Source organism: Sorex fumeus, unplaced genomic scaffold (genome assembly GCF_029834395.1).
Source record: "Sorex fumeus unplaced genomic scaffold, SorFum_2.1 ptg000010l, whole genome shotgun sequence".
NCBI classification, from domain to species: domain Eukaryota; kingdom Metazoa; phylum Chordata; class Mammalia; order Eulipotyphla; family Soricidae; genus Sorex; species Sorex fumeus.
The window spans coordinates 16,533,822-16,546,981 of NW_026606067.1; the positions used below are offsets into that span (position 1 = coordinate 16,533,822).

At 46.4% G+C, this 13,160-nt stretch overlaps 1 protein-coding gene across 1 annotated transcript in view; it reads left to right on the forward strand.

The window, feature by feature from the left end:
- The first annotated feature begins 75 nt into the window (after positions 1-75).
- AIDA (axin interactor, dorsalization associated) overlaps positions 76-13,160 on the forward strand; it is a 32,303-nt gene continuing 19,218 nt past the window's right edge. Inside the window, exons 1-2 of the mRNA XM_056110633.1 lie at positions 76-348; positions 7,956-8,025. Of these exons, the coding sequence (XP_055966608.1) occupies positions 239-348; positions 7,956-8,025 (180 nt within the window). The 5' untranslated portion in view covers positions 76-238. The remainder of the gene's footprint in view (positions 349-7,955; positions 8,026-13,160) is intronic.

The following is a 13,160-nucleotide window of genomic DNA, read 5'->3' on the forward strand; positions in this document are numbered from 1 at the left end:
ACGCCGCCCAATGCCTCGGTAGCGATGGCGGCCAGCGGGGCGGGGCTCCGGGGCGGGGGCGGGGCCTCGGGCGCCGCAAAGTTTGGCTGTGGCGGCAAATGGGCTTGGGCGGCTCCTGGGCGGGTGGCGGCGGCGGCCGGCGCGGTGCGTCCCGGCTCTGTTGATGGTGGGGCCCGACCCGGGGCCGATGGCGCCCTAGAGCGCGGCCTGGCTGTGGGGGTCGGGGCGGGCGCCGGCCATGTCGGAGGTGACCCGAGGTCTGCTGCAGCGCTGGGGCGCCAGTTTTCGCAGAGGCGCCGACTTCGACTCCTGGGGCCAGCTGGTGGAGGCGATCGACGAGTATCAGATGTGAGTGATCGGGGGCCGGGGGGCGCGGGGGTCCTCGCCGGGGGCGCCGGGCGCCGCAGCCCACGCTGGCCGGCTCGGGCGCTGCGCTCGCGGGCGCCCCGGAGACGCGGTCCCGGGCGCGCTCGCGCCTCCCCGGGGCCGCGTTCATTCAACAGGTGGCGCCGAGCGGGCCGCCCGCGGGTCCAGCCGCGGCTCCCGGCTCCCACCCCGCCGCCTGCCGCCCCTCGGGGCTGGCCCGGCTCCCCGCGGGCGCGGGGGCGTCCCCCGCCCACTCCCGGGATGCGGGGGCGGGGCTGGGGGTCGCGCGCCCCTCCTCCCGCCGCCGCCGCCGCCGCGGGCGCTGCCCTCCAGGCTCCGCGCCCCGAGTCCGTTTCGCTTTCTGAGCTGTTATTTGCGAGACACCCTCCCGCCCCCTCGCCCCCCTTACCGGCTCCTCTGGGTGGAGTCGGCGCAGGATGTGAATAGCAGGGAGCGAAATGTGAATTGTTGGCGGGCGTGCGGGAGCGGCCGCCGCCTCCTCTCCCAGCGTGTGAAATGTGTGGCCCACGGTACGTGGGGACGGGGGCCCCAGTCGCGCCCCCCCCCGGCTGCTTTCTGCCTCGTGGGTGGCAGCTTTCCGCTTCTCTCCTCCTACTACCCCCACCCCAAAACCCCAAACACTTCACGGGTGTTTTTAAAATGAAAATTCGAGATTCGCGTGTCTGTAACATCTTGCACTCTTTACGCGGAATAGAACTGCCGGCTCAGAATGCTGTTGCTATCTTTTGGACTCTTTTTTTTTTTGCTCATCACGTAAAACCTTTTTTTTTCCAGTGTCTGCTGGGAAGACTGAATGATTGGTATTGGAGGATGGAAATTCTTTACCCTTTGGCCACGATAGTTGTTAGATTCTGTCCAACCGACTTGCAGAGGTGGCCCTATCTTTCCCCTAAAGTCCCTGTAGTTAGTTGCAAAAATTCCCCCAAGACCTCCCGGCCCCTGACCATCTTTGCCAGTTCTCCAAACTTGTCCACGCTTTTGCAAATTGACTTGAAGGTCATTTACTCTTGCAGCAAAGGATTATTATCCACAGGCAGCTGAAACTCAGCCGAAACTCAGGTTATAAAGAGCACCTGGAATCGCAGAAAATGAATCCTCTTGAAAGCTGAATTTTTTTCAGAATTTTCGAATCCCGCCTGCCTTTCTGTGTGTGGTCGCTTTCTGTGAGATGTGTGATCAGCAGGTTAGACTGTGGAGGTTTCCTTCAGTACCGCAGCACACGAACCCGTGAGTGCCTATGGGACACGCTTGCATGGTCACTGAGCTGGCGTCCCCGAATTACAAAGCTGGCTCTCCCTAGCAGTGCGGTGGCCCTGGCCGGTAGCAGCTGCTCCTCCGAGCCCACAACCCCACAGGACGGTGAAAGCAGAGATCCCCATGTCTAATTGACCTTACAAAAGGAAATAAAGACTGTTTGGTTGTAACTTCTAGGACCGGCTCAGTAGAGGGATAGACACTGCAGGTTGGGTGTTGGAGCTCCAGAGGAGCCTCTATACCAAATGACCCCAGGTTCTAGGCACTTGCCTTGCTCGCAGCTGACCTGGTTCCACCCTGGCACCCCACATGATCCCCTGAACACCTCCACGAGTGGCCCCTGAGTGCAGAGTAGAAGTAAACCCTGAATATTGCGAAGTGTCGCCCCTAAACCAAAAAATAATGGCACCTTCTGCCCACCCCCCCATCTCTTTACCTCCTTCCCTCCCCCACATACACATCAATTTTTCCTAATTTTTTTCATAGTATTTAGGAATTCCTACCAAAAGAGTCTCACAAGATTTAAAGAAATGAAGTCAAAATTAAAGTACTATCCAGAATATATCCAGTCAGCTAAAATGAATTCCGTTTAGCAAGCCACCTCTTCAACAACGTGGAGATACATGATTCCTAGTTATTTATTGTTAGAGTGGTACAAAAACTATTGTTCAGGGGCTGGAGTGATAGCATAGCGGGGAGGGTGTTTGCCTTGCACACGGCCGACCTGGGTTCGATTCCCAGCATCCCATATGGTCCTCTGAGCACCACCAAGAGTAATTCCTGAGTGCATGAGCCAGGAGTAACCCCTGTGCATCACCAGGTGTGACCCAAAAAGCAAAAAAAAAACAAAACCCATTGCTCGGAATCAGATGTTTCATGGGACCAGTCCTGTGGGATTGCTTTGCTACATGGATCCTCAGTAAATATTTGCAGCGGATAGGTCACTTGCCTGGCATACAGTGGACAGGGGTTCAATCTGGCATCCCATATGGGGGTTACTGGGCCCGCTCGAGCAAATCGATGATCAACGGGAGGGCCTTTACTTTTTGGGTCACACCAGGCGATGGTTCCCCAGAGCCCACCAGCTGTAGTTCCTAGACAGAGAGCCTTGAGTAAGCCCTCACGAGACACAGTCAGGTGTGGCCCAAAAACCAAAATAACAAAAACAAAATGAATAGATGAGTTTGAAGACTGGCTAATAATTTTGGTGAGTGGTCTTCCCTTCACCTTGTGTGTCAGTGCTACTCATAGTGATCACAGATGATTCTGATCTGCAAACTTACTGTCTGCAAAAGACTTCTCCAAAAGAGGAGATCTAAGCTTTAAGAGCCATCGATCATTTTTACATCTTGGCTGTATCTTTTCTTTCGTATTTAATTAAATTGTTAGCTTGGCACTATATTGGGGGGAAGGGGTTGTTACTTGTCCTTTATAGGTAGTTTGAGAAGCAGTAATTTCTAACATGGATTTCTACCAGTCACTTGTTTATGTGTTTAAAGTATATTTAAAACAACCCCTGGAGACTAATCCTTTCTCATCGGTAGGCACCCTTGTAAAGTGAGATTATTCTCTAGAGAATATTTGACAGATTTTTCATCGTTACTCATAGAAAATCAACTCTTACCTGCTCATGTGATGTTCAGTGCAGATGGATTTACCCTCACTTAAAGACATTATGTCTCACTTCATCTTAATATGATAAAATCATGTACGGATTTTGAAAAGAAAGTGGTTTGAGGTTTTTTGATTTTTGTTTTTTTAATGCAGGCTTTTCTAAAATCTGTTTGAAAAAGTCTTACTTGGACTGGGAGCTAGCCCAGCTGTTGGGGTGATTGCCTTGTGAGTGCCATGCCTGGGTGGTCTTTAGACCCAGCACGGTCCCCCAACAACTCGGAGTGGCCAGAGCAGCACTGGGTGGGCCTTTGCTGGACACTGCAGGCCCACTTGGCCAGAAATCACAGCGGAGCTTCCAGCTCCTGACCACTGCTTAGAAGCCTCCCCTGAAAGCAACTTGATTGAGCTAATCAAAGAGGATAGGGTGTTTGCCTTGCATGCAGCCGACCCTGGTTCAATTCCTCCGCCCCTCTCAGAGAGCCCTGCAAGCTACCGAAAGTATCCCACCCACGGCAGAGCCTGGCAAGCTCCCCATGATGTATTCAGTATGCTAAAAAAAGTAACAAGTCTCACAATGGAGATGTTACTGCTGCCCTTCCGAGCAAATCGATGAACAGGACGACAATGCTATTATTTATGTATTTTTGTTTGGGGGCACACCTGACAGTGCTCAGGGTTACTCCTAGCTCTGTGCTCAGAAATGACTCTTTGCTGTGCTCAGAGCACCATCTAGGGTGTCAGGGATCAAATCCAGGTCAGCTGCTTGTGAGGCCAGCACCCTCCCTGCTGTACTGTCACTCCGCACAACCCCTAGTTTTTGATAAATGTATCAAACTGTGCAACCATGACTTCAAACTTTAGAGCATTTTCAGCACCCACAAAGCAGCCTTGGGCCCGAATGCAGGCTCTCCCCATGTCCACTGCCCATCCGGGCCATCTCTCGTCTAGGTTCAGCCTCCGGGTTTGTCTGCTTGGTGAGAGCTTTGCAGAGGGCAGCTCCTCACCTCCTCGTCCGTTTGGCGTGGCAGGAAGCTGCGTTCCTAAAGCTAAACAGAGCTGTGGCCACTGAGATCCAAGTTTGTCTTTTCCGGACATTCTGTGTCCGTGAGCCCGAGTCAAGTGGAATCTCTCACAGGTCTGAGCGCGGGTGCTTCCTCTCCTGCCGTCTGGTCTCCCCGGGGGGGTTACTGCATGGCCCATTTCCAAAGCCTGGGACACACCACATCAGCGCTGTTGTTTCTCGTTGACTCTTAGCAGAGTTACACCGCTATGAAGAGTCACAAGAAATATTTTTGCGTACGTGTTTTTATTTTCCTTGCAGTTTTTTTAAATTCTATTTTAGGTTCTGTGGCTTCGTGGATAACACTTGACAGTACTACACCCTTCACCTGTGTTTGCTTCCCTCCACTGTCGTTCCTGTGTGTCACCCCCACACACACCCCACACCCATTCAGTCTCCACCCCCACCCCACCCGCTTCTGTGGTATGCTTTCTGCAAGGAAGACCAGTTTGTTGACTTTGGGCATTTGTTGTACCCTTTCTTTCCTTTTTTTTTTTTTTGGATTTGGGGCCACAGCCCTCAACATTCAGGTGTTGCTCCTGGCTTTGCACTCAAGAATGACTCCTGGCAGTGCTTGAGGGAACCATACAGGGTGCAGGGGATTGAACTCCTGGCAGTGTGCAAGGCAAGTGCCCAACTCACTCTACTGTTCTTTGGGTTTGTTTGGGGGTCACAGCTGGCGCTGCTCATGGGTGACTGCTGGCTCTGCACTCGGGAATTATTACTTGTGGTGCTTGATGGATCGTCTGGGATGCTGGGGACTGAACTTGAGTTGGACAGGCTGCGCCCTCCCTGCTGTACTGTTTCCAGCCCTCCCCCTTGTATCTCTGCACCCCACTTCTGGAGACATCATTCTGTGTCTGTCCGTCTCCTGACTGACTTCACCCAGCATCACCATTTTTAAAGAAACTGCCCTGCCACGCTCCCTGCCTTGGCCTTGCTTAGGGCATTGCTGCACCATGAGCTCCTGTTTTCCACACGGCTCTTGTTGACAGTGTTTGTTGACGTGTATAGAATCCATACAGTCGGGGTTGGAGCGATAGTACAGCGGGTAGGGCATTTGCCTTGCACAGGGGCGACCCAGGTTTGATTCCCAGCATCCCGTATGGTACCCTGAGCACTGCCAGGAGTAATTCCTGAGTGCAGAGCCAGGAATAACCCCTGTGCATCACCGGGGGTGACCCAAAAAGCACACACACACAAAAAAGCATACAGTCAAAGCGCATGAAGGCGAAAAGATAACAGCTTGCAATGTCAATTTGTCATGTGATATTTATGTCTGTTTTTACAAATTTGTAGGAGTGAGAACCCTAAGAGAGTTTAAAGAAGTTTTTAATTGAAAGGAAACATTTTCCAGCTGCTGAAGAATTTGAAACTGACTTCCAAGCATAGGACTCAGGGTGGGGACGGGGGCAGGACTAAAGGGCAGCAAGTGTGAGATTTTCTGGCAAAAAAAAAGGGCTCACCAGCTTGTCAGGGGAACTGAACCACGTTACTTTAAACAACTAATATTAATTCCTTTTCTCCCTAAGCTAGAAACCTGTATTCCTTATTCCTACTTCCCTCCTTTTAGTAGTCCATTGATTGAATTTTATCAATTGATGAACATTTGGGATGTTTCCACTTTTTGGTTAGTGTGAATAGTGCCTGCCGTTGCTGAGAATATTCAAGTATAAGATGTTTTTTTTTTTCCCTGTTTTTTTTTGGGGGGGTTGATAATATGTTTTTGGTTCTCTAGGGTATACAGTTAGGGCTTTAAAATTGGCAGGTTACATGATAGCTCTTTTGGGGGAACTGCCAAATTGTTGTCCACAATAGCTGTGTCATTCTGCATTCCCACGAATAATGTTTGTGGGTTCCCATTTTCCACAGCCTTGCTACAACTGGATTTTCTTTTTCTCTCCCTTTAAACAAATTATGCATACTCATTTTTGTGGGTATGAAAATTGCAGTCTCTGTAGTTTTGATTTACATTTCCCTAATGACTAATAGTATTGATATTCATGTGTTTATTCGCCATTTTTTATTCACTCTGGGAGAAATGTCTATTTGGATTCTTCCTCCATGTTTAAATAGCCTTGACTTTCCATTGTTTAGTTAGAAGACTCAGCCATTGGTGTTAACCACTTCCTGGATGAATCTGGCTCCTTGCTGGTGAGCTTCAGTGAGTAACTTCAAGGCAGCTTGGAGAACATGCCCAGGCCTCTCTGCTCCCTTTAAAGTTGGGTGATCTCAAAAACTAGAAATTGAGCTTCCATATGACCCTGCAATACTACTTCTGGGAATATATCCCGAGGATGCAAAAAAGCACAGTAGAAATGACATCTGTACCGACATGTTCATTGCAGCACTGTTCACAATAGCCAAAATCTGGAATCAACCCAAGTACTATAGAACAGATGACTGGTTAAAGAAACTTTGGTACATCTACACTATGGAATACTATGCAGCTGTCAGGAGAGATGAAGTCATGAACTTTGCTTATAAATGGATAGACATGGAGAGTATCATGCTAAGTGAAATGAGTCAGAAAGAGAGGGACAGACATAGGAGGACTGCACTCATTTGTGGAGTATAGAATAACATAATATGAGACTGACGCCTAAGGACAGTAGATACAAGGGCCAGGAGGATTGCCGCATAGCTGGAAGCCTGCCTCATGAGCAAAGGGGAGAAGGCAGCTGGAATAGAGAAGGGATAACTGAGAAAAAGATGGCTGGAGGAATCGGTCAGGATGGGAGATGCGTGCAGAAAGTGGATAAAGGACCAAACATGATAACCTCTCAGTGTCTGTATTACAAACCATAACGCCCAAAAGTAAAAATTATGGGGAATCATGCCTGCCATGGAGGCAGGGGGAGGGTGAGAAAGGGGAGTGCAGTGGTGTGCACTGGTGGAGGGATGGGTGTTTGATCATTTTGTGATTGTAATCCAAATATGAAAGCTTGTAACTATCTCACGGTGATTCAATAAAATTTAAAAAAATAAAATAAAAATAAAGTTGGGTGACCATTCGTCAGTGGCAACTTCTGTTGTGATTGGTGAAGGGTCTTCCAAGAAAGAAGCGGGTTCAGAAGATGGTGTGATAGGATACTCTTATTGCTGTAATTTGGATACATCTCACCAGCAAATTAGTGATTAGCTGATAAAGTGTGTCTTTATGCTCACGGGAAATGTTTAAGCAGAAGCTCAATAACCGTTCATTGATTCGTTATAGCAGAAATTCATGGATACTAGAGAAGTGAGAGGCCATTAGATATTCTTCCTAGTTCTGTCTTATTGCCTAGAGCTGAAATTTTTCCCAGTGAAATAATGTGAAAAATACAGTATCTTATTTTCGTAGTCTTGTATAGAGTTTGATACTAAAGATAATGCAGATTCAGCCTCTGAATATATAACAAACTTTTTAATTTTGTTTGGGGGGGAGGTCACACCCTTCATGTTAGTTGGCTGCTCCCATCCATCGTCAGCATCAAACGCTGACCTTCCACAGTGCAGAGCAGGCACTATCTCTCCAGCCCAGAACAAAGTATTGTTGTACTTCACTCCCTTTTTTCAAAAAGCTAAGTTGTAGCCTTACTGCGCTAGGCAGTTTACTTCAATGGCTTGAAGTAAAGGATGCTTTTTGTTCTCCTTACAGATTAGCAAGACATCTGCAAAAAGAGGCCCAAGCTCAACACAATAATTCTGAATTCACAGAAGAACAAAAGGTACCATAAGTAATCTTGACATGTATTTGTATAGTTTCTAAATGAAAAGGGATCTGTCTATCTGTTGAACCCATTATGGGCCCAAAAAAAAAAAGTTACGCTTAGGTATAAAGAATGATACTGACTTGACTTTGCCAGAGTATGAATGGTCATCACTTAGAGAGACCACTTAATGAATTTCTCTCTAGCAATGAATCTCTTCATCCACCCAATTTAATCTGTTTGACTTAGTGGGGACCATGTACATGCAGGCTAAGGAGGGGAGACGCCAAACACTTGTTGATTAGAATAGCAGCCCACCTCGAAACCCAATTCAAACCTTTGTCTTTTCTGTGTTTGGGCTGTACCTGGTACGGTACATGGCTTACTCTCATCTCTGCTCGGGGCTCACTCCTAGGGGTGATTGCGCCACCACATGGTGTTGTGGATCAAACCAGGGTTGACCCCCTGCAAGGCAAGCACCTCACCCCTTGTTCTTTCTCCAGCCCATCTGATCTTTCTTGACTTCTCCACATCCTCCCCAATTGAGAGAAAATTCGCTTTGTCTTGATTGGCTTACCTTTCTGAGGCTGAAGTTGTCATTGAAAATGCTGTGTTCATCCTTTCATTTGTGACACTTCCTAGTAGCTACCTGGCTTTGCTTTTTCTCCTTTTTTCCCAACCTCCACAAACCCACACAACTCACACTCCAAATGGCCCAGCCAGCAGAGAGCACTCGAGGGAGGAGTCTGACTGGAGGGTTTCGCTCTGCGGGCCTTAATTTCCTTTTGTGTGAAATGAGAACCTAGTTAAGCCTTCATGATCATGACAGGTGCCCAAACCCATCCAGCAACCCCTTCCTCGGAAGCATCTTGTGCCCCTTCTTTCCCGGAGGCCGAACCTCAAAGAGGTCTTCGCTCTAACACCTGTGAGAAGGCATGTGTGGCTACCCTGCTGCCTACAGAGAAAGCGTGTGCCCACCTGTTCCCTGGCCTTTATTTTTGGAATTGCCCCCGATCACTCTGTACTACATTCTGCCTATAGGGCAAGTGTGTCTGCATTTACAGACTTAATTTCCTTTAAGATATATAGTTAAAATATATAGGTGAAGTCCAGAGTGGTAGTGCAGTGAAGTGGGTGCTTGCCTTGGCATGCGGCCAACCCAGATTTCATCCCCTGCATCCCATATATTCCTGAGCCCACCAGGAGTGACCCCTGAGCACAGAGCCAGAGGTAAGCCCTAAAGACCACTGGATGTTGTGAGAGAGAGAGAGAGAGAGAGAGAGAGAGAGAGAGAGAGAGAGAGAGAGAGAGAGAGAGAGAATTTAAAACATTCAACAGGGAAAATTCCTCATGCTGATACTTGAATGTGTCAAAGAAAAACATACTCTAAGTTGGTGACTAGAAAACAAAGATTCCCAATGTGTCCTGTGGTGGCTGTTAGCTCTGAAGAATTAATGGATGGCTTTTGAACAGGAAAAATTGGTGACCTCTCAAGGCATTTAATGTGGTAGTGTAGATGTGAAGTTTTTGAGGAGTTTGGGTATGGATTGCTTTTTAAATTGGATTTTTTTGGAGATCTCTGCTCTCTCTCCAGAATGTGTCGCTGGGTCTCTGGTTCCTGAAGCACACGTAATGGCAGAGGTTGGGGTGCCCGCTGTAGGCAACAAGGCAGTGGCAGCCCAGACTTGGCCACAGGCCGAAGGAGAATAACCGGGACTGTTACTCTCCAGGAGGAAAAAGGAGAACGTTCCTTGTACTAGTCAAGCAAAATTGGTTTCTGCCTTCTATTTTGAATTTATTTCTGTTTCTTGATTCTTTTGCTTTTCTTAGTGTCTTAATAGCAGTGAAGAATTTTAGGTTTAGGAGCACTTAAATTTTTCCTGTCTTGTACAAACACTGTCCTCCCATTGTTCATCGATTTGCTCGAGCGGGCCCAGTAACGTGTCCGTTTTTTTTTGAGACTTCTTGTTACTGTGTTTGGCATATTGAATACGTCGTGGGTAGCCTGCCAGGCTTTGCCATGCGGGCGAGAGACTCTCGGTAGCTTGCCGGGCTCTCCAAGAGGGGCGGAGAAATTGAACCCGGCTCTGCAGGGCTGGCTGCGCGCAAGGCAAACGCCCTATCGCTGTGCTATCGCTCCAGCCCCATCTTATAGAAATTGATTTTTTTTTAATAGTTTATTTCTTTATTGAATCACTGTGGGAAAAGTTACAGAGCTTTCGGGTTTAGGTCTCAGTCATGTAAGTATCAAACACATTTCCCTTTACCAATACTTATTTTTAACCGTGAACCCCAATAGAACCCCACCTCCCACCCCTCCCAATTCCTGTTAGGCAGATGAGTTCTAGTTAATACTCTATCTACTTTGACTAGATACATTGTTTCAATAGAAGATGCACAGTTATTGTTTAGAGTTTACGACCCCCCCCCCCAATCAGATATGCTGAAACAGCGTTGCGAAATGATTTGCTTTCTATAGCTTGGTTTAAGAATAAAATGATGTTTTGGATTTCTGCTGTTTAACTTATTAACCCTGGAAGTATTTCTATTAAAAATTAGATAGTTAAGAGATTGGTTTCTGTGCTCTGGAGTCGTGGCCGTGCCGGAGAGCCGCTCGTGGGGGGCAGCTGGTGACCTCGGGCGTGAAGGACGGCCCACAATGCCCCCCTTCCCATGAGGCCCCTGCCGCCCCCCGCCCCCGGCTCAAACCTGCTGTCCACAAGGCTCCCGTGCGGCCGCCATCTTCCAGAAATTGATTTTTTTTTAAAGTATATTTCTACAGTGTTCTGAAACTTTTATTGCTTAGCGTCCAATAAGTTTTAATAATGACTAAATGCTTTTTTTAGATCTTAGTTATTGATATTTATTGATGCATGATTGTTAAATAATTACGTTTTCACAGGGCTTATTTTAAAGTTACAGAACAGTGAAGCAGAACGACAGTCTAAAATTTATTAATTTTTCATAGTGGTCTTCTTATGATTGCCCATTTATAATAATTTCAAAGATTCTTGATGAATGGCAAAAGGAAAGAATCTTAATATTCTTATTTGAATCTCCCTAGTGGTTAGTCCAACTTAGCTTTCCTTTCAGCTTTCAGTAGTTTTGTCATTATAACAACTGTGTGTCGGGAGCCAAAGAATGGCTGCCAGCAGCTTTCCTTCCACTCACTTCTCCACTCCGTACTATTGATTGTCTCTGGCCAATTTCCAGACAGAGGAGCCCATCTGGGGGGCCGAAGTGATGGTACGGCATGGAGGTGGCTTCCTGCCCTCAGTGGACCGAGTTAGAGTGCCCCAAGCCCTGCTAGCAGTGATCCCAGAGAGCAAAGCCAGGAGTAAGCACTGCTGGGTGTGGCCCCCCCAAAAAAGAAAAAAAAAACACGAGAACATCCTGTCTCAAGATGCTTAGAAAGTTTTTCAGTTTCGAATCAGATTTGATAGTAGTGAATATTCCAGCATTATAGACTTGCTTTCTACCTAATTGATTCCTCTTTACTCATCACTTTTTTGTAGCCTCACCTTTTTAATATCCCTGTACCTGTCACTCAAAAGTAGAATACTGGCTCTTTTAATTAAAATTTAAGTCTGGATTGAGAGTGTATGCTGCAGGGAAGGCAGGTGCCCTGACCTCTGTGTTCTCACTCCATCCCATCCATCTCCTTCTTTGACTCTTTTGGATTGCCCATTTCACTAGCAGTGTGATCAAGCGAAATAGCCAGTACTCTGGAAATGAGAACACTGCCCATTTGTAGCCTTTCATGGCTTTAGCAGTTAATTTGAAGTGCTTTCCTTTAAAAATAGTTTAAATTTTTCTAAAATTCAGCTCCTCTTGGTCACTTGCCCTCAAGACCTCCCTGGGCCTGGGTCAGTGGTACTTATATTCTGACACTTTTACTCAGACCTGTGTTTCTGAATCATATTCCTGAAATATTTGTTTCTTAAAAAAACAGACATTTACAGTAGTACGCTCGTGATTTTGACACCAGTTAATGCAAGATTTTTAAAGTAATTGTTACAGATGAAAATGGTTGTGTCTCTGCTCCATTCTTAATACTGATGTTGGGTGTGGTTCCTTAAAATAGTCATGAATAATGTCTTTTGGTATTTTGCCATAGTTTCGTAGTTGTTGTATGAAAGCTGTTGCTTCTGCCTAACTTGAAGAAATATTCAGCTTTAAAATAGGCTGTTTAAAATGGATTCAGAGTGTTAAATTACATTTACCATAAATATTAAAAAGAATCAAATCAAGTAGATTTTATAACAGGAAAGGAAAAGGAGTTGTAAAATAACTAATATTTTAGAAAGATGTATTGATCATATCTCACTTAATACAGACTTCCCCTTAAATAGTATTGTTTAAAAAGCGTACAGAATATGGCTAAGTTATGTTTAAGCAAGTGGATCCCTTTGTTATATGGAAGACATTGATGTCTAGGACAAGTCATTCACTCCCCCCTGTTTTACTTCTAGAAAATCGTTGTATCTAACTCAGGGTTATGGTGAGAAGTAAATTAATGGGTGTGACTCACTTAGAGTCTGCCACTTAAAATGTTCAAAATTTGTTAACCAGTGTTACTACTATAATCTACCTCTGTTTCAATGTATTGGCTAGTTTTGTCTGAGTTGCGTGGTTGACCAAAAATTACTTGGGGATGGTCAGTTTTCTAGAGAGAACATGTAGTGCGTGTGGAACAGCTTTGGGAGGGTAACTGACATCGTGAATATCTTGAAACCTTTTGCTTGAACTGTATTTAAATGTAATCTTAAAATACAATTTTTGTATTAACAAAAATCACACATTTTCTCACCTTTTATATTGGGATTTAAATCCATTTGTAAAGAATCTGGGTGAGACTGGAGAGAGAGTACAGCGGATAGGGTGCTTGCCTTCACACAGCCAACCCGGGTTTCAATTCCCATCATCCAAGCCCCAGGGAGCACGGAGCCAGGAGTAAGCCTTGAGCACTGGGTGTAGCCCCCACAACTTATTTTTAAAAGATTGTCGAAGTAGTTAACGGTAGGTACCTGTTTTCTGACCTAAAGTCAGAGCTTGCTCAGTAATATTTCTTTTTGTGAGTTGTTCAAGTATTTAAGGGCTGAAAAGACTGTCCTGGGATTGACAGTTGCCTTTCATGCAGATAATTGCGAGCA